At 37.3% G+C, this 24,377-nt stretch overlaps 1 protein-coding gene across 1 annotated transcript in view; it reads left to right on the top strand.

Moving 5' to 3' along the window:
* COL4A3 (collagen type IV alpha 3 chain) overlaps positions 1-24,377 on the top strand; it is a 174,583-nt gene that overhangs the window by 63,086 nt on the left and 87,120 nt on the right. The window contains 7 exon segments of the mRNA XM_056808486.1: positions 13,757-13,813; positions 16,037-16,126; positions 18,423-18,467; positions 18,708-18,752; positions 20,938-21,000; positions 21,696-21,749; positions 23,182-23,208. Coding sequence (XP_056664464.1) covers positions 13,757-13,813; positions 16,037-16,126; positions 18,423-18,467; positions 18,708-18,752; positions 20,938-21,000; positions 21,696-21,749; positions 23,182-23,208 — 381 coding nt within the window.

Raw genomic sequence — 24,377 nt, 5'->3', positions numbered from 1 at the left:
TTGTCCAGAGTCACACAGCTAGGAGATGCCTGAGACCAAATTTGAATCCAGGACCTCCTGTCTCCAAACCTGGCTTCCATCTTCAGACCTAGTTCTCAATCCACTTGGCTGCTTCTAAACAGATATAATTTTAAGGATGGGAAATAGTTGAAAAAAGTCTGGAGCACAGAGGCACTTCTTGGGTAAGGGAGTAGCAGGGTCTTGGAATTGGGGGGGGGGCATCAAATAATGAGGAGAACTATTGAAAATAAATTGACAGAACCCAGAATTAAACTTTGACTAGGGACTGCTGCTCCCAGGTGATCCAAAAGATCAAGAGTGCAAGTGGGAACCACCATACAACTCATAGTTTGCACAGGCAACCTAATCATCAATGGCAGAATATAAGAATTTGTGAATTATCTTAATATTTGATATGATTCGATGAAATTATATGGAGTAATGATACATTTTGTTTTTACATTATTCCCAGTGGAATCTTCCTTCCTCTCAGAGAGCCATCCCTTAAAGCAAAGAATAAAAAGGAGAGAAAAACAATTCATAACTAGCCAACGTAATGAAAAATCTGCTGCATACTCAAAGCCTCTCTCCTTCACTTCTGCAGAGATAAAGGCTTCAATCTCATCTTGCTCCTTTGGGGCCAAACCTGGACAGTATGTTTCTACTGCAGTCCTTTTCTATTCCGTTGTTGTAATTGTTTCTCATTACACTGTTGTAGTCATTCCCTATATTGTTTCTCTAGAATAATTATTTATTCATCTTAATATTTAGCTTTGAGTACAGTCTTTCCCATAGAAGATTCTTGATAAATATTTATTGAGTTTAACTAATGATGCATGAAGTAGATGGAAGCAAACACGCATCATATTCCAGCATCCTTTATACGAAAACAGAGATTTAGCCAGTTGAAGCAATTTACCCACAAAAAAGCAGTAAATCAAATCCTCAAATTTGTTTTCTATCCACTCAACAATGGATCTAACCACTGATTTTCAAAATTCAATGAGGCATGGACAGAGAGGCTGATTGAGGAATCCCACAAACCCTCTTCTAGGGGAAGCAACCAAGGGCATTCCCAAACAAGTTATGGTGCCAGAAATAAGATCATCCAGACTCAGAAGGGTGCCCATACCCATCTAAAGACTTCTCCATGTATGGCAGCAGCATTGTAACCTCCATTTTTCTGAACACTATGTCTGCATTGATGTGGTCTAAGATCTCATTAGATTTGGGGGGGGGGATGTCACATCACAAAGCTTATGGTCCACTAAAACTCCATTTGCACATCATGTGTTCTCAATGAAAAATTGCCTTTGGGGCTATGGATTTTTTTTTACCTAAGTATCAAACTTTATATTTATCCTTAGTAAGTTTCATTTTGTTAGACTAATGCAAGGAGATCTTAAAATTTAAAAGAAACCTAAAGGTCATCTGACCCAATTGCCAATTTCAAAAGAGGAAACTGAGGCCCAGAGATAAGTGATTGGCCCCAAAGACACTGGTAGAAAGTAGCAGAATTGGGATTCAAACCTAGGCCTTCCCAATCTAAATCTAGAACTCCTACTGCACCATGTTACCTTTCAAAGTCTGATTTTTCAAATCAAAATTTCCCTCCCATGTTTATATCATCTTCAAATTTTATATGCATGATCATCATGCCTTCATCCAAGTCAACAATAAAATGCTAAGCAGAATAAGTTTAAGCATAGAGCCCAGTAGCTCTCTACCAGAGGTCTTCCTCCAGGTTTCTATTGCTCTATAAACTAATGCTCTTAGGATCTCTGAGTTATTTCCTAATCTAACTAACTGTATTCTTATCTAGCTTCACATCTCTCCATCTTGTCCAGAAAATCAACTTCATAAATATTATATGGAAGTAAGTGGGGGAGGGAAGTGTGGCTAGATAGCTCATTTGAAAAGTATCTAGCAGGGTAGCTAGGTGGCTCAGTGGATAGAAGACTAAGACAGGATACAGTCATTCCTGGGTTCAAATTTGACCTCAGACACTTCCTAGCTGTGTGATCCTGGACAAGTTATTTAATCCCAGTTGCCTAGCCCTTATTGCTCTTCTTCCTTGGAAGTAATTAGTTCAATAATTAGTTCTAGAAGGTAAGGGTTAAAAAAATGACAGCCCTCTGGTCTACTGTAATCTAAGGGTATAAACCTCAGAAAGTCAGAGGTAGGGAGATGATATCTGTCTTGTGGGGTTCTGTCCTGATCACTCCATAACTAGAGCATTTATTGCATTCAGTACAGGTGCCATATTTTAAGGAAGACATTGACAAGATGGAGAATGTTCAAGAGAAGGATCTAGGATGGCAAAAGACCTCAATATCATGCTGTTTGGGAACTGGTTGAAAGAATTAGGTAGCTCTTGGAGAACGGAAGGCAATGGGAAGCATGACTATTGTCTTCAAATATTCAAAAGGGATGCCATATAGATGAGAAAATAGATTTTCTATTTGATCCCTTAAAGGAGAATTAGGACCGATTGATGGGACTTATCCATAGACAGATTATAGCTCAAAAGTCAGAAAAAAATTCCTAACAATTATGGTGACACTGAGAGGGAAAGTGGGCTATCCCAGGACTTCTAGTGGAGCCTTCCTCACTAAAGATCTTTCCTTCAAAACCTGGGTTTGTCAGGAATCTCAGAACTAGACACTCGGCATCAGCAGGAATTTTCTAGTCCAACACTTACCTGAAAAAATTCCTGCTACAACATGTGATTCTGGGAAGAAGGTGCAGAGAGTTATGATGCGAATCTCTTCTTGGATAAATATATCCAAGTTTCATGGTCAATGACTTCACATGGAAATAAGGAGGAAGGCAGAGTCTAGGGATGTGCCCAGGACAACCTTTGGAGTCTAGCTGGCACCATTCATGCTCTCCTTAGTCAGCTCTTCTTTTCACTGATTATGTTGCTTTAGGCTACTGGCTGGCTGAGAGGCCAACCAAGTCAATGTTAATAGACTAAAATCAACAAAACAGCTCAATAGAGGCCTTTGGGCAGTACCAACCAGTTTCCCATTCTGTTGAATTGGTCTTGAGAGAGGGGAAAGAGAAGGGAGCTAATTAATGCAAGTACCACTTTTTGTTCCAATAGGTAAAATCAGTTATCAAGTTATTTAGAATAGAAATATTTGGTAAGTACCTGCTATGTGCCAAGGATTAGGTTGGGTGCTGGGTCTATAAATACAAAAATTAAACAGGAGCTAATACTCTGTTGGGGGTGGGGGGCATGTAGAGAGATAAATAAGTACAAAATATGTGCCAAACAGTTAGAAATAAATGGGTACAAGGTAGGAGGGGCACTAGCAACTAGAGGCATCAGGATGTGATTCCTCTGGGAGGAGGCACTTGAGCTGACCCTGGAAGGTAGATATTGATACTATAAGGCAGAGGTGAACAGGGAGTGCATTCCAGACACGATGGACAGATTCAGGAATGCCGTGTAAAGGAAATAGAAAGTAAAATGCGTAAGGAGGAGTAATAAACTGGAAAGGTAATTTGGATCTTTAAAAGACAAATGAATGAGCCTTTCTCCTTCCCAAAGACACAATCCTCTACATTCACCCTCAATTCTGTTACTTCCTATATTGACCAGGAAATTATTCCTATTATTATCCCCACTCACTTTAATCTCTAGTGTTTCCTTCTGTTTTCTACAAATATACTTAAGGCTTCCTCATCCATTAAAAAAAAAAACAAAAAAGCCTCCCTGGTTTCTGCTATCCTCAATATCTATGATTTTATTTCTCTCCTCTCCTTCTCTACCAAAAGCCTTCAGTACCCAGGGCCTTCACTTTTTCTCCACTCTTCTAAGTCCTTTCCAATCAGCTTTCCAATCTCATCATTCAATCAAAACTACCTTTTCCCAGGTTACTACTGCTGCCTTACTTGAGAAAATCTAGGTGGTGCAGTGGATAGAGCGCTGGGTCTGGGAACTGGTACATTCATCTTCTGAGTGCAAATCTAGCCTCAGACACTTACTAGTTTTGTAATCACTTCATCCTGTTGGCCTCAGTTTCCTCATTTATCAAATGAGCTGGAGAAGGAAATAACAGACCATTCCAGTATCTTTACCAAGAAAACCCCACATGGGATCATGGAGAGTTGGATATGACTGAAACACTGAATGACAATGAAGACAATGACTGAACAATTACATCAACTCCTACAATGATTCAACAGTGACTCAACAGCAAAAACAATATGCTAAATTTAAAATGGAAAATATACTCTTACCAATGGAAATACCTCAGACTCCAAAACACTAAACCCTCACTGCCCTGAATTATTTCCTGACCTGTTAATGATTAGCAAACCCAACACATAAAACCAATGGTAAGAGCCTTCTGCTTCTGGTAAACGACTTAACAGAACTGAGATTTGAAGAAACTAGAACATTTTATTATTGGAGGGAGGAAAAATGTATAAATTATGCGTGCTATTGAGAGGTTATGATACTTCCTCAGGACTTTCTGGAATCAAGTTATGCTGGTCTTTAAAATAGTTTAGAACTTGAAATAGAAATGTAAGAGGCTTCAACTTGTAATAGATGCTTATCCTTCCCATTTCTATACTCAGAGAGCTCAACGTTGTCATCAGTATGATCACTCCTCATCCTGGTTCATATCACATCTCATTCTACCTTTGTATCCTCTGAGTCTTATTCATGTTCTCCTGAAAACCTTCCATAGGAAGATCAGCCCATATGGAGGTCCTAGCTCTAGATCTTACCTTATACAGGCTTTTATCTCTTGCTTTCATTATATGACCAGTCCAACTCCTTCACACACACACACACACACACACACACACACACACACACACACACACACACAAAGCTACTTCTCCTGCATAATCATAATAGATAATATGGTGCAACTTATTCATAGATATCATGTGCTTCCCTTAGAAACACTTAAAATTAATTCTTTTTTAAAATGTTCTTTCTGTCCTCAAAACAACTCTAAGATAGAAGGGCAAGGGCTAGACAAATGGGGTCTAAGTGACTTACCCAGAGTCACACATAGCTAGAAAGTGGCTGTGGCCAGATATGAACCCAGGTTTTTCCAACTCCAACTTTAGCCCTGGCTCTCATCCGCTGAGTTATTTAGCTGCCCCTCCAAATTTAATTCTTGGGGGAAGCTAGCTGGCTCAGGGAATTGAGAGCCAGGTCTAGAAAGGAAAAGTCTGGAGTTCAAATCTAGTCTCAAATACTACCTAGCTGTTTAATCCTAGTTAGGTCACTTCTCCTACATTGCCAAGCCCTTACTATTCGTCTGCCTTAGAACCAATATTGTACTGACTCAAAGACAGAAGATAAAGGTTTGTTTTTTTAAAAAACTTGATTCTTTAGAAACTAGTATTCTATGCTTTGTAATCAGATAGGATATCCAGAAGAACATTGGTGCTAAAAAAAATAAACCTTTGTTTCAGGCATCAGGCTCAGGGTCACTAAGATGCATATAATTTCCTAAATGGTAAATTGACTCATTCTCTTACTCCTCCTTTTCTTTTCTGGACCCACTTTATTGTCTGTCTGAAGCATCTTCCATGTCCAAGATCCATGTGCTTAATGGACCAGCTACAATGGGATCTCCATACAAGCACATTTCATAGTTTGCTCAACAGATATAATTTATCAGTTTGGTTTTTCCCATTTGGATAATTAAGCTAAATCATTTTGAGTGATCATGAATTTCATTCGAGAAACTTTACAATGTTCTAGAGCTTGAAACAAACAATCTGCACAGATCAATTTTAGGGAGACCTACACTATAGGAGACAGCATAATACATAAGAAAAAAACTTTGACTCTAAAGTCAAAAGACATGGGTTCTAATCCTAACTCTTATACTTACTACCTATATGACCCAGGGCAAAGTTACTTATAACCTCCATGGGCCTCAGTTTCTTTATTTGTAAAATGAAAAGATTTAATTGAATGGCCTTTAAGATTCTTCCAGCTTTAGATCTATGATTCTTTGAGCTATAAGGAATGAAGATTCTTCCATCTGGACTCTTCCATAATAGTGACAAATACCTTAAGTGAGGAAATATCTCCCCATTTTATGCCTCTTAAAATTTATTACCAAAGGTCCATGAAACAGAAGATCGAAGCACAAAGTTATATCTATTATCAAATTTTTCAGGGAAGTTTAAATAATTTTAATATATGCATGAAGACATCTTGATGGATGAAAGCCTTGAAGGTCACATTTTGTTCTACCATGTCACCTTTTATAACTAATAAATAACAAAAACATTAAGCTTTTGAATTCTCTGCACCTTTCAATCAATTGTATGACCATTAAAATATGTGTACTGGGGCAGCTAAGTGGTTCAGTGGATTGAGTTCCAGGGTTTAAAGACAGAAGATCCTGCTTAGGTTCAAATCTGACCTCAAATACTTTCTAGCTGTGTGACCCTGGGCAAGATATCAAATCCCCATTTCCTAGCCCTTAACATTCTTCTGTTTTGGAACCAATACACAGTATTGATTCTAAGACAAAAGGTAGGGTTTGGTATTTCATTTTGTTTTGTTTTTATAATGTGGTATGTGAAAAAATCCTAGGACTAGGATAATAATACAAACAATTTATATAGTATTTTAAGGTTTTCAAAATGCTTTACAAATATTCTCTCATTAAATCCTCAAAACAACCCTGGGAGAATTCCATGGAGACTGGAACAACCTCCAGGAAGTGATGCAGAGCGAGAGGAGCAGAACCAGGAGAACATTGTACACAGAGGTATATACACTGTGGTATAATCGAACACAATGGACTTCTCCATTAGTGTCAATGCAGTGATCCTGAACAATCTGCAGGGATCTAGAAGAAAAAACACAATCCACAAGCAGAGGACAAACTGTGGGAGTAAAAACACCGAGGAAAAGCAACTGCCTGACTACAGGGGTTGAGGGGATATGACTGAGGAGAGACTCTAAATGAACACCCTAATGCAAATACCAACAACATGGAAATGGGTTCGAATCAAGAACACTTGTGATACCCAGTGGAATCACTGGGATAGCTGGGGGGGAGGGGGAGAAAATGATCTTTGTCTCCAATGAATAATGCTTGGAAATGACCAAATAAAATAATGTTTAAAAAAAAGTTCCTATGCTTTAATGGGCAATGGGCACTCTGATATGACTGATATCTGTGGTGGTACAATGGTTTTGTCCAATTAAAGATGCAATTTATAGACTTAAAAAAAAACAACCCTGGGAGATATGTTTTATTATTATCTCCATTTTACATGTTAGGGAACTAAGGTTCTAAATAACTTGCAATGGTCATACAGCTAGTAAATGTCTGGGGCTGATTTTGAACTTGGGTCTTCTGACCCCAAGTCCAATGCTCTATGCACCAGATAGCATACAAGATCTATTATATCATTTATAGAAACTGCCAGTTTCCCCCTTATCTCTTCATTAAGGACACCCACAAACATGTGTAGATTATTCTCAGATTTTTCTGGAGATGAAAAAGAAGTCGTAAAAGGCAGTAACTAGTAATATTTTATCCATGCCTTTTCTGGTAATCAAAATATCCATAATATTTTCCAAGTATTTAGTAGTCTGCCCTCTTTCAGAAATCATGAAAAAGGAAGCTTTGACATCATCAAAACTATTGCTGCCAGCACAGACCAACTCCATGCAAAGATTTTTAGATCTAAAGTATTAATATGAAAATAATCCTGTGCTTTTTAAGAGAGATGAAGGAATGGTGTTTCACAAATGGATCAAAACAAATGAAACTTAAATAATCATTAATGCATCATTTCAAAATAGATAGAAAAGATTTTTTAATAATCTGGATCGTGGGGAATTTTTTTCCAAAAAAACATGTATATACATATATGTATTTTGTTTTTACATTCAGTTCCCAATTTTTTCCTTTTCTCAATCCTCTCCCTCACCCATTGAGAAGGCAAAAAATATAATATGTATTATATATATGAAATCATGCAAAATATATATCTGTATTAGCCATGTCTTTTTAAAAATCAAGGGGGGAAAGGAAATGTTTCAATCTGTGCTTTGAGCCCATCAGTTGTTTATGTGGAAATAGCATTTTTCTGGAGTCCTTTGGAATCATCTTAGAGCATTATATTGATCTGGGTTAGTAAGACTGTTGATTATCTTTAAATATTGTTGCTACTATGCACATTGTTCTTCTGTTTCTGCTCATTTCACTTTGCATCAGTTCATATAAGTCTTACTAAATTCTTCTAAAGCTGTCCCCTTCACCTTTTCTTATAGAAGAATAGTATTCCTTCATAGTCAATACCATGACTTGTTTAAACATTTCCCAATTCATGGGCATTCCCTCAGTTTCCAATTCTTTACCTTCACAAAAAGAGCTGCTATAAAAAATTTTATACGTTGATCTAGTAGTGATATTATAGTGATATTGCTGGGTCAAAGGATATGCACGGTTTTATAGTCATTTGAGCATAGTTCCAAATTGTTCTTCAGAATGGCTGGACTAGTTCACAGTTCCACTAAAAGTATATTAGTGTACCAATTTCCCACATCCTCTCCATCATTTATCATTTTCTTTTTCTATCCTCTCCAAGCTAATCAGTGTCAGGTAGTACCTCAGAATTGTTTTAATTTGCATTTCTCAAATTATTTGTGATTTAGAGCATTTTTTCATATGACTATTGTTAGCTTTGATTTCTTCCTTTGAAAAATGCCTGTTCATATCTTTTGACCATTTGACAACTGGGAAATGACTTTGACTTTTATAAATTTGGTTAGATTACCTATATTTGAGAAATAGATTTTTATCAAGGAAACTTGCTCTAAAGTCCACTTCCACTCCCCCAGTTTTATGATTTTCTTCTCACTTTGGCTGCATTGATCTTTGTTAAAAAAAAAAACCACACAAAACTTAAAATTTTTACATAATTTAAATTTTCCACTTTATATCAATTTCTCTATCTCTTGGTTGGTCATAAACTCTTCCCCTCTCCAAACATCCAATAATTAATTTCTTCTGTGCTCTCCTAATTTGCTTATATCACCCTTTACGTCTAAATTATACACTTATGTTAAGTTTATATTGGTATATGGTATGAAATGTTGTTCTCTTCCTAGTTTCTACTAGATTACTTTCCAGTTTCACCAGCTGTTTTTATCAAATAGTAAGTTCTTGTCCAAATAGTTTGAATTCTTGGTTTATCAAACACTACTGTACTCTTTTGCTTCTTCTGTATATTGTGTGTCTAATCCATACCATTGGTCAACCGTTCTACTTAATCCAGTACCAAACTGTTTTGATAATTATCTCTTGCTATTGCTTAAGATCTGATATTGCTAAGTCCTCTTCCTTCAAATTTTTTCATTAATTCCCTTGATATTCTTAACCTTTTGTTCTTCCAGATAAATTTTATTATTTTAGCTATGTAAATTTATATATATATATTCTCTTTTACATATATTCTCTTTTAAATGTTAAGTTTACAAATGTAATTTACAAATGTGTGGAATGAGGATTTTGAGTCTTATGTTTCATCACCCTTACCTTCCTCATCCGCAATTTTATTCATGTCTACCTTGTTCATCTCTGTCCAGAGAATGGAACAGTTGTTGCTGGTGTGTACATGCATAGTACAGCTTTGATCAGCCAGTCAATAACCACTTATTAAGCACCTACCATGTACAGGCACTGTGCTAAGTACTAGGAATACAAAGAGCTAAATAGTAATCCCTGCCCTCAAGGAGCTCACAATCTAATGGGGGAGACAACAAGCAAACAAGTATGGACAAAAAAAAGTTATGTACAGGATAAATAGGAATTTAAGAGGAAAGATGCTAGAATTAAGAGAGATTGGAAAAGATTCCCTTCGGAAAATGAGACTTGAGCTGAGTCTTGAACCAGAAAACCCAAGAAGTGGAAAGGAAAAGCATTTCAATTGTTGGGAATAGGCAGTGCAAAGGCTTGAAGATGGAAAATGGATGTCCTTTATGAGGAATAGGAAGTAGACCAGTGGAGATAGACTGTAGAATGCTTAGAGGAGTAAAAGAAGAAATTACAAAGGTCTTCTTACAAAGGAAAAGCCCAGTAAGTGGTAGTCAGAGTCTGACCTGAAGATTGAAGGCAGAATAATTGGAGTTCTATGTCAAAATATATTGGAGGCAAGCACCAAGGCTTACAAACAAACATAGTACCAAGAGGAAATCAGAAACCAGGAAAGTTCTGAATCTTTAAGCCCCAGAGATATCACAATTGTCTTCTTGCTATGATGTATTCCTTTTTGACAGAGTATGCATCCATATATGGCAGGTTTGCATGTTGTGGCCATATTTCCAAGAGCTGTCATTGTTTGTAAGTGTCAGTGTTTAAGCATGAATAGACAAAGACAAAATGTTGGCTTGTGCTCCAAATAGGGAACATTAAGGAGTAAATTCTTAAATCAATTTTTAAAATCAGGTTAAAGATATATAATTAATATGTGCCAACTAGAATTCCTAGTATGAAATTAATAAAAAATCAAATGTAATTCCTTTTACTTATGGCCACTAAGGGCCTTGAACTAAGAAGAGGTTTTTTTTTAAACCAATCAATAATGATTTTTACAAGAGAAATATAAAAATAATGATAATTCTTTAGTCAGTTCTTACCAACTGGAGATATTTATGGATATTTGGCCTTGGTGATTATATATACAATTTTAAAATGAGTGTGATTTAGTTGTTGACACACAAAACAGTATTCATTCAAGGGATCAGTACAATAATCTGAAAGTTCTAGGAGTCCTGATTGGATGACAGAAATTATCAGCTTTTTTCTAGTCACTCTGAAAGGACTTCACAGAAGAGATAGTGTCTAAACATTTTTTTTAATTATAGATTGCTCATAAGCAGGGGCATTTTAGGCTAAGGGTAGTGGTTGGCAAACATAAAGGTATGGATGCTATCTCAGAGAAAGAAAATGGAGTAAATTAAGATTGAAATAACTACTCTGAGACATGACAACATTGAAAGCAGGCATTCACAAAATTCAGATATAAACTGAAAAGTTGCAAAGAACCTTCTGTATGTCTCATGAGCATTCAGATCTTTGGAAACACTGATCTATCTCTACATGTTATTTGATAATATTTGTAAAGCATTTAGCACAGTGCCTAGTTTGGAGTTGGCTCTATATAAATGCTTATTTCTTTCCTCTTCCCTTCTTTTCCATTGTTCAGAAGTAAAAGGAAGATGAATGAGAAAAAAATCTGAAAAAAAAACTGTACTTTTCCCCCTTCATTCTATAACATTAAAGCAAGTGAGTTTTAATCCCCCCCCCCCCTCCTCTGGAATGTTAATTTTTCATTAGAGGTTTTACTTTATATATCTCATATCAATCACACACATATATATGTATATACACATACAATATGTTTGTGTGCATGTAAATATGTATTTATATGTAGGTAAAAGTACATGAATGCATACACAGATATATCTATATACATAGTGTTTCAAAAGATTAATGTAGGGGCAGCTGGGTAGCTTAGTCCTGGGTTCAAATTTGACCTCAGATGCTTCCTAGCTATGTGACCCTGAGCAAGTCACTTGACCCCCATTGCCTAGCCCTTACCACTCTTCTGCCTTGGAGCCAATACAGTATTTATTCTAAGATAGAAGGTAAAGGTTTAAAAAAAAAATTTTAATGCAGTTTAAATTCTAATAGTTTATGAATGTGTATGCATGAGTGCACATATGAACACATAAATATATTTGTTTATATGTATTATTCCTATCCTCGAATTCAGGTAGAAATTGTACACACCCACACGAACACATATGCTTAAGTGCTTATATATATACGTATATATATATATATATATATATATATATATATATATATATGTTGGCCCAAAGGTTTTAATGCAATTTAAGCTCTAATAGTTTATGCATGAGCACAAATGTACATACATCTATATTTGCTTATACATATATTATTTGTACCCTCAAAAACAAGCAGAAACCATATCCAGTTGCTTTGTGCTCATCATCCTTTAGTGGTTTCCTCTGCTGTTGCAGATCCTAGAGAGTTCGTGTATCATTAAAGTCATCAGAAGTCCCGAAGCTGGAAGCACACTGAGTGACTAGTCAGACAAAACAAAAATGTACTTCATCTCCCCACAATCTAAGGTCAGAGAGATGTTGTTCTGTTTGGGGAAACACTGATACTGAGGACCATCATCTCAGAGTCTTAATCATATTTCAGGAAGACTAAAACCCTTTCACAAGAGTTCGAAGGAGACATCAGAGAAGGGAAGAGAAAGACGATTGTTAGCCTTGAATTTGTGACTGAATTAAGCTAGGAAAGGGAAACAGCTGGGATCCAAAGGCTGCTCCCTGTCCTGTCCCCCAACCCCACATCAAAGGAAAGTCTATTCAGTATCTTTAGACAAATTCGTGTGGTCTAGAACAGAGAGCATTTGATGTCCTATATTGATAGAAACAATTATTAGAACAATTATTAAATATTTTCTGGGTGTTTGGCATGGTGCCAGGTGCCAAAGACATAGATTTTTCATGCACTACAGTGACCTGTTACACAAAGATTTAAAATAAAAATGGTTCCTGTCCTTAGGGAGTTTATATTCTGTCAAGGAAAATAATAGGGGTATGGGTGCATGTGTGTATGTAAGTATATATACATATATATTTATACAGAGCATGAAAAAGAGAGAGGTGTATATTGTGTATACATCATAGAGAAAGAAAGAGGGGAGGTGTATATTATATATATATATTATATATATAGAGATGTGTATATTAGAGTGGGAGGGAGAGGGGGAGAAAGAGAGAGAGAGAGAGACAGAGACAGAGAGAGAGAGAGAGAGACAGAGACAGAGAGAGAGAGAAAGAGAGAGAGAGAGAGAGAGAGAGAGAGAGAGAGAGAGAGAAGAGAGAGAGAGAGAGAGAGAAGAGAGAGAGAGAGAGAAAGAGAGAGAGAGAAAGAGAGAGAGAGAAAGAGAGAGAGAGAGAGAGAGAGAGAGAGAGAGAGAGAGAGAGAGAGAGAGAGAGTGATGGAGAGAGAGAGAGAGATGGAGAGAGACAGAGAAGTGTGTATATTGTGTATACATTCGAGAGAGGTGTAGGTATATTGTGTACATATTATATAGAGAGCTAGAAACAGTCAATAGATGCATATATCCATAGATATATGCACAGAGATACACACATGTATATACATATGTATCTGTATCTATATAAAATAAACACAAGATATTGGGGGACAGAAACTAGCATCTGGGAAGTCAGAAAAGGCTTCCTGTGTAAGTTGCACTTGAAAAATTGACTAGCAAGCATTTGTTTATTAATCATCTACTCTGTGCCAGGCTCAGCCCCTGCTCCCAAAGAGCTTCCTTCCGACGTAAAATATGAAGAAAATGCCCTTTGGAAGGGGAGGGAAGGCAGCTCTAGCTATGATCGGGAGGTGCACTTTGAAGGAAGGAGGGGTTTCTGGGGCTCAGTCAGAGGGAGTGCCCTCCAGGCCTGAGGGATAAAGCGAGAAGGCTATTTTGACTGAACCGCAGCATGTGAGCTGGGGAGGAATGTTTAATAAGGCAGAAAAGGTAGATTGTGAAAGGCTCTAAAGGCCAAACAGAGGAGTTTGAGTCAGAAAAGAAAACAACAATCAGGCCAGATTCATTTTGTCCTACTCATTGTGATTCGTGGAATAACATGGAAATTGGCTCTTATTTTTAAACAAAATTCCTTTTTCTCCCACAGGGCTGTATCTGTAGGGACAAAGGCCCTTGCTTTTGTGATGGCATCAAAGGTGATAAGGTAAGCAGGACCAGGTTTAGACTAGCGCTTGGCTTGCTTCTCTCTCCTCCATTCATGACATCCCCAGAGTGGAGTCCATTAGTTTTCCAAACGCTGCTATTTTCATGTAGCCAAACAGAAACATTAACTTGAAAGAATGCCTTGTTCAAGCCCTTCTGGCTGGCCTAAATACCAGCAGTTAAATTATAACTCTTTGGGTGGTGAGAGAGAGGCAGATAATTAGTAAAGTAAAGCTCCAGAGGATGTTCCTACATTCATGCGCTGGCTACAATCTCTCAGAACACAAGAGGACAACTGAAAACCACTTTATTCAAGTGGAAACCAACGTGGTTTATTAGATGGAGGCTGAATAAAGATTGGGAGACGAGCCAGTTGTATGTCATGATCTCCACCTCCATCTAGTGGGAGATGAGGGGAGCAGAAGCACAGTCGTTTTCTGTGAATCACAAATAAGAGCCAATTCTGCAAGGATTTCAAGCTTGCCATGTACAAAGCTCTGGGCTAGGGAAGGAGGAATTCAACTGTAAGAATAAAGGAAGGCATGCAGGAAAGAGCTTTCCCATTTCAACTCCATCAATGTGTTGATTTAGACATGTTACACCGTACAGTGGAAAGTTAGATTAAGGATCAAAAGGACCAGGGTTTGAATCCCAACTCTGGCACTCACTATTTGTGTAACTTTGGGAAAGAGAAAAACATTGACCCCTTTGGGCTTCTATTTATCCAATATAAAAGGAAAGAGTTGGACTAGATGACCTTAAAGGTATTTTCCATCTCTATATTTATGGTTCAGTGAATTAGGTTTGGGTCCTCCTTCTACCACTCACTTGCCTGGGTTACCTTAGATATGTCCCTTTACTTTTTGGGGACTCATTTTTCCTATCTGAAAATGGGGATGTGAATTGGATGGATGATCTCAAAGGGTCCTTCCAACCCTAAGTCTCTGTTCCAATATAAATCTGTACAGTCCTTTCTTTGTAGATGCATCACTAGTTCCTAAGATCTACCATTTTCCCAAATGTGGAATTGCCTTTAACTTAGACAGATTGAAACACTTTCATGCCTTAGGATGGGCAGGTCTTCATTAGTTGCTGTAGCCAAAATTATTTCACCCCCTTATCACCAAACTCTTGTTGCTGAGACTTCCCAAACTGGACTTGGTGGATCCCTCTATGGAAGAATGACTAGCATAAATTAATAAATTTTGGTTGACTGATCGAATGATGGACAAATCAGTTACAGGGCCCTTTGAGCTTATCAGGTCTTACAAAACTTTTCAGTATGCTGGCTAAGTCTTCCAGAAGCCAAAGTAAACTCAGTGCTTCCATGGAGAGTCAAGATAAGTTTTAATGGGTGATACTCATGGAAGATGGACAGCTAGTGGCACAGTGAATAGCTTTTGGCTATTCTTTGTCCTTTGCCTCAAGTTCCACTTGGAGTTTTTCCCACTTTATTTGATTCCCTTTTCCCCTCAACATTTCCTCATTTCTTAGCATTGGCACCTCTCAGCTTTGAACTAGACATACAGGCTTTCAAAAGTTAAAAATTATTAGGGGCAAGGTGGTGGTGAGGACTGGGAGGAGTGCCTAAATTTGGGCATTGGAAGCTTTAAATTTCACAAGGCACTTTTCTTACAACAGCCCTATCAGACAGTCCATAATTATTATTCCCAATTTACAGATATAAAAAAAAACTCTCAAACTTCAAGGTAACTCATGACTCATCAGCAGTCACCAAGCTGGTAAGGATCAGAACCAAAATCTGACTCAGGTCTCCTGACTCCAAGGTCAACACTAATAAAACAAAGATTCACATTGGGAAGGGACTTCTGAGATTATCTAGACCAACTCCCCCTACCCCCCCTACATACCTTGTTTTATAGATCAGATACTGAAACTCAATGTGGTTAAGTGATTTGACGCAGGTAGGACACATAAGTACAAGACCTCCAATTCCAACTCTTTCAAACATGCTTTAGTCTACTCTCTCTACCATACCATGTTGCCTCTTCTGAATCTTCATGAAAGACTAAAATCTTATGGTAGCTACATTTTGATTATTTGCCACTGATAGTTATCTCTGCCCTACACACACACACACACACACACACACACACACACACACACACACACAATTTAAAGTTTACCATTAAATTATCTAGGAAGATGATGTCTGGTCATTTGACTCCAATGTGACTTATGTTGATTCTGTTGTTTTGAACAGGGTGAAAAAGGCTTTCCCGGTTGTCCTGGCATACCTGGCCAGAAAGGATTGCCTGGCCCAGAAGGTATACCTGGACCTCAAGGACCCAAGGTAAACCATCTTCCAGGTTTCCATATCATATGCTATCTGATAGAATATAGGCTCAGTAGGTATGGGAACCCATTTGACTCCATAGGTAGAGGGAGATGGGACATCATAGTTTCATCTAAATGCCCTCTTGTTTTTACCAGGATGGCTTCTGCCATACCCAGTCTTGCCTTTGAGCTGTTTTCCTTCTGATTAATTTTCTTTCCTTTGGCTGACCCCTGAATGACTTCCAGTGGCATTTGACACTGCTTAATTGTTGAGCCGGACAGAAATTTGACTATCAATCTGCTCCCTTGGATGATCCTTGATAGGTTGGTATTAAGGACCATATCTCACTAGCCAAGTTATTTTTTGGATCAAAGACAAGGACTTGGACTAATTTAGTCTCTAGGATTATCTGCTATGCCTGGGACCAATGGCAGTCCTCATTTATTATATTTTCCCCAAGCTTCACTTTGCTTTCTCCCTTCCTCTTATTTTATTAAGAATTCACACTTGCCCTCTGGAATTGGTAGTTCCTAGAAAGGTGACTAGGGAAAACTTCTTTTAGCAAAACAGCAAGTAGCAGGTTGTTGATGAAGCATGATTCATAGGACATTGCAATAATATTACTCTATAATCCTAACATCTGACTCATTGAACACAAGACCCCTTTATAAACAACCAATGTCTTTCCATTAAATAGATGAGTAAATTAAAGCATAGTTAGAAATATACTGTCTTTCCTTCTCTACACATTAGTGAGACCAATGTTGACAGTGATTAATCTCTTTAATCTTGAGAATCCTTGGTCTCCTACAGTACCAGTTATAACCTAGGTGAATATCAGAAAAAATAGTCCATCAACTGAGTGAATCTTTTAAAGGCTGAAATATTCTGTAACCTTAAAAATTATTATTATTATTTATCTTATTCTGTCTCCATAGTAGCAATTATTTAGGTATCTCTGAATTCCTAGCCCAGATTCCCATTCCCATTTTTCCTGAGGAAAAAAACAAACAGGGAACAGCTAGCTCAATGATGGATTCATAAACACTGTTTCTATTAGAAATGTAGATTTGTTTTTCATCCAATCCAACATTATCTTTCCTTTTCATCATTTTGTCTCTCTCCCTACCTCCATCCTTTGATCACCTTTTTTTATTTCAAATACCCTCTTTGAGGAACCTTCCTTTAGCCTGGAGGACAGCTATTCCACAGATGGCTGAGTTGGTCAGGGTTTTTTTTGTTTGTTTTTTTCCCATGTGATCTGTGCCTCATTGTTCTGCTGTTTCTTTGTGTGTGTGTGTGTGTGTGTGTGTGTGTGTGTGTGTGTGTGTTTCCATTGATATATGTCAACATTAGCTAAAATATACTTCTGAAGACATGGTACTGATTTAGGGGTATGTGTTATACTAGATATGCCAGACATATCACAGGAAAAAGCCTGGGAAAATGTGTCCTATGCCACATTTCTGAAGGTTATGCTCTAGAGCAATTTACCAATGGGGTCCTTTAAGGGATTAGTTGAAATATAGACACCACCAGATCAATTAAACCTGATGAGAAAAAGGCATAAGCTTTTTGTCCTGCTGTAGAAACATTTGAAAGTATGAGGAAATGTATTATAGAAAGATAAAATATGAAGATCATATATCTTCCCAGCAGAATAACCCAAATAGGAATTTTATTTATTTATTTAGGTGGAGAAGAGAACAGCATGTGAATCTTTTTGATGATTTGGAAGCAGTGTTGAGTCCCTGATTTCCATATAAGTAAGAAAAGGCAGCCTTTGGCCTTGACAGTCTAATCTAGTCTAGGAAGAATACGTGAACAACTTTTCTTTGCATAATGAGAAATACTAAAAGTCACTGAAACTTTCTGTTTCTGTGTTATAGGGAAGACAGGCACCACTGATTCTTCACAATAAAGAAAAATCAAATCCATGTCTGATTATATTCAATTTTCCATTACCATCCACATTTGTGGCATATTTTATTAATAAACTTGAGAAGTCATACATGTAATGTCATTGCTATTTTCCATCAGCCATAGCCTAGCAGTCAATTAGCTGATTGGTGTCTTTAAGATGGAGATTTGTTTTTCTTTTCTTAGTATTATAATTCCAAGTTTTTTGCAAGAAAATTGATTACAAATAATACAGCATTAAAGATGAGACAAAAGGAGGCAAAACAGTGTTAGCAGGTTGCAGCAATGTGGGGAAGGAGGGTCTGAAATATACACAGGTATTAATACCATGTAATTTACATCTTATTTTATAATATCTTTTTTTTTCTTTCTCTCTTTAATATGGACCTAGGGCTCTCCAGGGCTTCCGGGATTTATTGGTTCTAAAGGCACAAGGGTTAGTATTACAATCCATTCATATTAATTTTTATATGCTGTATTTTGAACATTTAAACAGTCTCTCTCTCTCTCTCTCTCTCTCTCTCTCTCTCTCTCTCTCTCTCTCTCTCTCTCTCTCTCTCTCTCTCTCTCTCTCTCTCTCTCTCTCTCTCTCTCTCTCTCTCTCTCTCTCTCTCTCTCTTGAATTCTCTTGCTCTCTTATTCTCTTGAATTCTCACTCTCTTTTTTGTGCCAATAGGGAATGACAGGATTGCCAGGTTTTTCAGGTCCTCCAGGACTCCCAGTAAGTAATGAAGAAATGCATGCATCTTCTCTATAGGGTCACAAGCCATGGGGGTCATAATTTTAAATTGGAAAGACCTTAAAGTCATGTAAGGAGGCAGCATGGAATGGCAGTCCAACCAATAGAGTCAAGAAGACCCACAATTTGAACCCCACCTACAAGGAGGTCTCCTCCTTGCATGATCATAGTTAAGTTGATTAAGTTCTCAGCCTTGGCTTCTCCATTGAGAAACTGAGAATACCAACACCTGTCATAACAATCTCACAGAGTTGTGGTAAAGTTTATATTAGAACACATATCTAAGACATTTTGCCAGTCTCAAAGGAAACCTTATTGATTTGTGCCTAGGAAACGAAAGTATCTCCTCAGTGTATGTAAGTATGTAACAGGGCAGCTTGGTAGTGCAGTGGACTGAGTGTCAGGTTTGGAATCAGGAAGACTTGAGTGCAAATCCAACCTCAGACGCTACTGGTATGATCTTGGGCAAGGCACTTAACTCTGTTATCTCAGTTTCCTTATCTGTCAAATGAACTAGAGAAAGAAATGGCAAACTACTTCAATATCTTTGCCAAGAAGACCCCAAAATATGTCACAAGGAGTCATACATGACTGAAAATGACTAAATAAGCAATCATCTTTAATTCAACTACTTCATTTTACAAATAAGGAAACAGAGAAGGGAATCACTTGTTCAAGATAACACAGGTTGTAAGTGGTAGGGCCAAGATCTGAACCCAAATCTTCTGACTACCAATCTAGTATTCTTTCCATTACCCCATGTTGCCTTTCTAAAATTTCTCTGTAAAGCGTTGAAATAATTCTATGTGACCTATATCAGAAGAGTCTGAGGGAGGATTACTCATTGAACTTGCCACAAATGGGTAGCAAAATGGAAATATTTGATAAAATAAATAAAAATACAACAATACAAATTTGTGGTTTTCTATGTCAAGATACACTCTATAAGACTTTCTCTTTAAATCTTATGCCACTGATCCATATGGTATACTATATACATCATAATAATTTTTAAACGTACCTATATTTCAATGATTTGTATAGAAATGCAGGTAGATAACAGTGAATTGAGTGTTGGAGTCATGAAAATCTGAGTTCAAATTCTGCCCCAGACACTTATTAAGTGTATGGTCCTGAACAGGTCACTAAAGATCTCTCAACCTCAGTTTCTTCACCTGTAAAACATGGATAATAATACCCATTGGGTCACAGGATTTCTTTAATGAGATTGTTAGATAATATATAAAGTATTTTGGGAAACTTAAAGCACTATATAAATACTAGCTATTATGACATCATGAGTCCTGAGATATAACAAACTACATGACTATTAAAGTATGATAAATCTACTCTATGACACAGATGTTAGTTTTGCCTCTGGGGTCCCCTAACATCCATTTTATAAAAGTATATACAATGAATTTGGAATGGCCAATTATATAGTCAATTAAAACAGTCCAAACCTCATTATTTATCATTAGACCAACATCATCTCCATGAATAATAAATATAACAAAATGATAGAAATCCTTTGTTTTTATTTAACCTAATTTACTTCCAGTATTCATCAGGAGCACATAGCACATGCAGTTTCCATTAAAGTCCTACTCAGATAATAGCTTATAGATTTATAGCTGAAAGGGAGTTAGAGACCATCTAGTCCAACCTATTCCTTCTACAGATAAGGAAGCTAAGGCTGAGAGAGAAGAAATGCTTTGCCCAGGGTTTCATAGGTAGTAAGCCGAGGAGCTTGGATTTGAACCTGGCTCCTATGAGTCCAAATTCATTGCCCACAATGCTACTCAGAGAATAGTGGTAACTTTGGGTTCTTGATGGCTGGGCTAGCAAAGAACAAAGTTTATCAAGTCCCATCGAGATGGAAAAGTTCTGAGTATAGTCCAGGTGATGGAAAAAAGGTCTTCAAACCCACCTGCCAAGTTTGGGGGAAAGCCTTTCCCCCTCAGCTAGCCAAAGAGACTATTAATGGAAAAGGTATGATCTGAAGGGAGAGAGATGGCATTAAGAACAGAGAATAGTACATGGACAAAATTGAGGACCAACTAAGTACTAAAGTGCCTGGCCACTCACCCTAAATCTTATGGCAGCTTTTGTAGGGTGTTGGTATCTAGCAAATATATATCTTCAATCTTGTTCTCTTTGTTTTTAGGGCACTCCTGGGAATACTGGGCCTTATGGGCCTCCTGGTATACCAGGATGCAATGGCACAAAGGTAGGTAAGAAAAAAAGATAAGAAAAAGAATAGAATGGCAATGAGGAGATAGATTTTCCTTGAAACATTTTAGCCAAATATATGAGTACAAATGCCTGAATTGAGCATGCATGAGACTTGAAACCAGACAAATTCCTCTATTCAGTTTGTCTCTGTTCTCCAATTCTCTTGTGTCATCATATGGGGTGGCTAGTCAGATTCATCCTCAATAAGATAAAAAGCCATGTGCCTGAGTGGTCAGTTTCACCTGCAGTTGTGAAACATCATTAATCACCCAGCTAGGGGAGCACAACTGCACTCAGGATGAGGAATGACTCTGCTTGCCATGTCGAACCAATCTTCCAGCCCTTCATCCTTTTTCCCCAGAGCATGGCCTCAGATGGAGGGGCATGACCTAATTATTCAAGTTTCAAGTAATCAGCAATTTGAAATTTCTTGGCACAATTAAGCTTTTGGAGCCCATGCACAATTTGAGAACAAGCAGATTCTAATCCCATTTTCAATTGATATAATGGAGTCCTGGCTCTCAGTTTCCTGACCCACAAATAGCTATAAGGATTCCTAAGTGCTTTGTTTAGGGTTGCCATTGCCCTCCTGAAAGGGGAGGGGAAGGGACAAAAGAAATGCCTGAATAAGCTTTTCTAGTAGAGATGGACCACAGCTAAGAAGAATGACTAATTTTGTGTGCCTTTCAGGGTGAGCAAGGATTTCCAGGACTTCCAGGGACACCAGGTCTTCAAGGGTTCCCGGTAGGTTTCTACTTTGCAAACCCTGCCATGGAAATGAATCAGGAAAGAATCCATCTACCTCTACTTCCTATGTCTAAAGAGAAAACTCGGTAGGGTGTTTCTGTTCACTCAGAGAGCATTGCAGCTAAGGAGATCCTGAAAAAAGAAAAAGAGAAACTTATTTGTGTACTTGGCAGGTGTACTCTTGCATAAACATGACTAACAATTGGCCTTAGGATAACTTGCAGGGCTATACATTAGCAATGTGATTTGAGGTTAACTCTAGGTTAATAGTAAAGAGTTGGTTGGGTTTGGGGAGATAGGAGAAGAATGAATTACAGTTGAGATTGAAAGTCACTGTCCCAGGTTATAGGGTATTAGTGGATAGCAGAATCCCAGAATTTCAAAGATGGAAGGACTCTTAATGGCCACCTGGTTCTACCAATCCCTGAAAAAGAGTCTCCTCTATACCACCTCAGACACATTATCATCCAGTTTCTGCTTGAAGACCATTGAAGCTACCACCTCCTAAGGCAGTCCATTATCCTCTTACCCCTCAATCCCTAGATGTTAATCTACAGCCTCAAAGAAAGTAAATAGCCCTATTAACCATGGTAGAGCTTAGACTTTGGAAAAATCACAAGAAATATTCTAGTCCATTTCATTCTAGTTCTTAATCTGAATTAAATTCATTCTACAAAAAATAAGAGCATTGTGCCAATTAAAAATTGCACTTAAAAAACTTACAATGCTGTCATTAAACTAATGTCAACCCAACTTTAACCTTCTCATCTTTTTTTATTTTTATTGAAAATTTTCATTGAATTAATTAATTTAGAATATTTTTCCATGGTTACAAGGTTCATGTTCTTTTCCTCCCCTCCTCCTACCCCCCTCCCGTAGCCAATGAACAATTACACTGGGTTTTACATGTATCATTGATCAAGACCTATTCCCTATTATTAATAATTGCACCACGGTGATCGTTTAAAGTCTGCATCTCCAATCATATCCCCATTGACTCATATTGATCAAGCAGTTGTTTTTCTTCTGTGTTTCTTCTCATCTCTTAAAGGGGCTTGATGCTTCAGAGGCTTGTTGAAATAATAATATGCTTTGGAGGAACAACAGCCTTCTGTTCTGGAGAATGGGTTCAAAGGAAATATATCTCGAACATTAAGAATTCACCACTTTCTTAGTTAACACTTTGTGGTAGATACATAGAGTTCCCTCTCACACCAACTCATTGTTTTAAGAGATTCTATTAATGTTCCTTAAATCTTCTTCAATAGTCATTCTACACAAGTACACATTTAATTCTTTTAACAATAGAATTACCAAATTTGAGAACTTTGATATAAATCATTGGACTTAATTGATGTGATATTCCTTTTTTTCCACAAAAGTTTGCTATTTGCATTCTATTTTATTAATTTACTATAATTTTTTCTAGGGTGCCATGGGCTTAAAAGGAGAAAAAGTAAGTAATTTGCAATATATTATCAACAATTACTCAATGATCAAAAATATCCAAATTTAAAATATCATAAAAGAAATATTTTATCAAATTGAGAAATATATTTAAATAGAAATAAGAAAATAGAAATATCAACAATTCTTTCTCTAGCCCTTTCTATAGATATGTCATAACAGATGTAATTTTCTATCCTAACAATCTAGTGAAGAAGAATGATCTAAAAGAAAGAGCACTTTAAAGAAAGAGTTGATGGTGAGGAGTCTAGAGAATGTATGACAGGTGTAGCTGGGTCAAAAGGAGTCATGGCAGTCTCTGCCTATCTCATTGAGGCATATTGGCACCAGCCAAGGGTGGAAAGGAAATACAATAAAGAGATTAAAAGTGTTGCATAATCAGGTTAAATTGAGTGGTCAGTATCCCAGTACTTCTTGCAGTTTGACTTCCTCATTCTGTTTTGGATGTCCCCAAACCATGATTTGGTTGACAACCAGTGTCTCTGAACCTCTCTCAGTCCTTTGGATAATACAGTTGTGGCAAAGAAATCTCACAACCAGGAGGTTGAGCAACCAAACCAGTCTTCCTTTTTGATTTGATCTTGCTTCTTTTTAGGTCAAATCCAGCCTCTCCTACATAAACAGCCTAATTCTAATGTCCCCAACATAGGACTTTTCTCAATCATTATCCCCTTTCAATCCTAAAGCCCCTCAAAATCTAGATTGAGCTCTATTACTGACCGTGTAATCATACAAATCTATTTAAATTCTGTAGTTCATTTTCCCCACCAGTAAAACCACAGAATAATCTACTTAATTGATGGAAGATCCAATTCAAAAATATGACACTAGATAAGGTCAAGGCACTGTTATCCCTGAAGAAAAACAGCAACTTACAAGTTTGGGATATATTTTAATATAGATAGTAACACTTCTACAACCTGCTTCATTTTGTGATTGGGGGCAGAGCACTTTGTAAAGTATAAGGCCCTATACAAGTTGTCTTAAGAGTCTTAGTGTAGGTTTAAAATTTACTGGTCTGTTAAGACTTTTGAAACAATGATGATGATGATGATGATGATGACGACGATGACAATGATGAAGATGATAGGAGCTAGAATTGAAAACACACTTTAAAGTTTTCAAAGTGCTTTATATTCACAACAACCCTGTGAGTTA

The sequence above is a fragment of the Monodelphis domestica genome, chromosome 8 (genome assembly GCF_027887165.1).
Source record: "Monodelphis domestica isolate mMonDom1 chromosome 8, mMonDom1.pri, whole genome shotgun sequence".
NCBI lineage: Eukaryota > Metazoa > Chordata > Mammalia > Didelphimorphia > Didelphidae > Monodelphis > Monodelphis domestica.
Note: the sequence above shows the minus strand (reverse complement) of the source record. Positions and strands in the feature narration are given on the sequence as shown.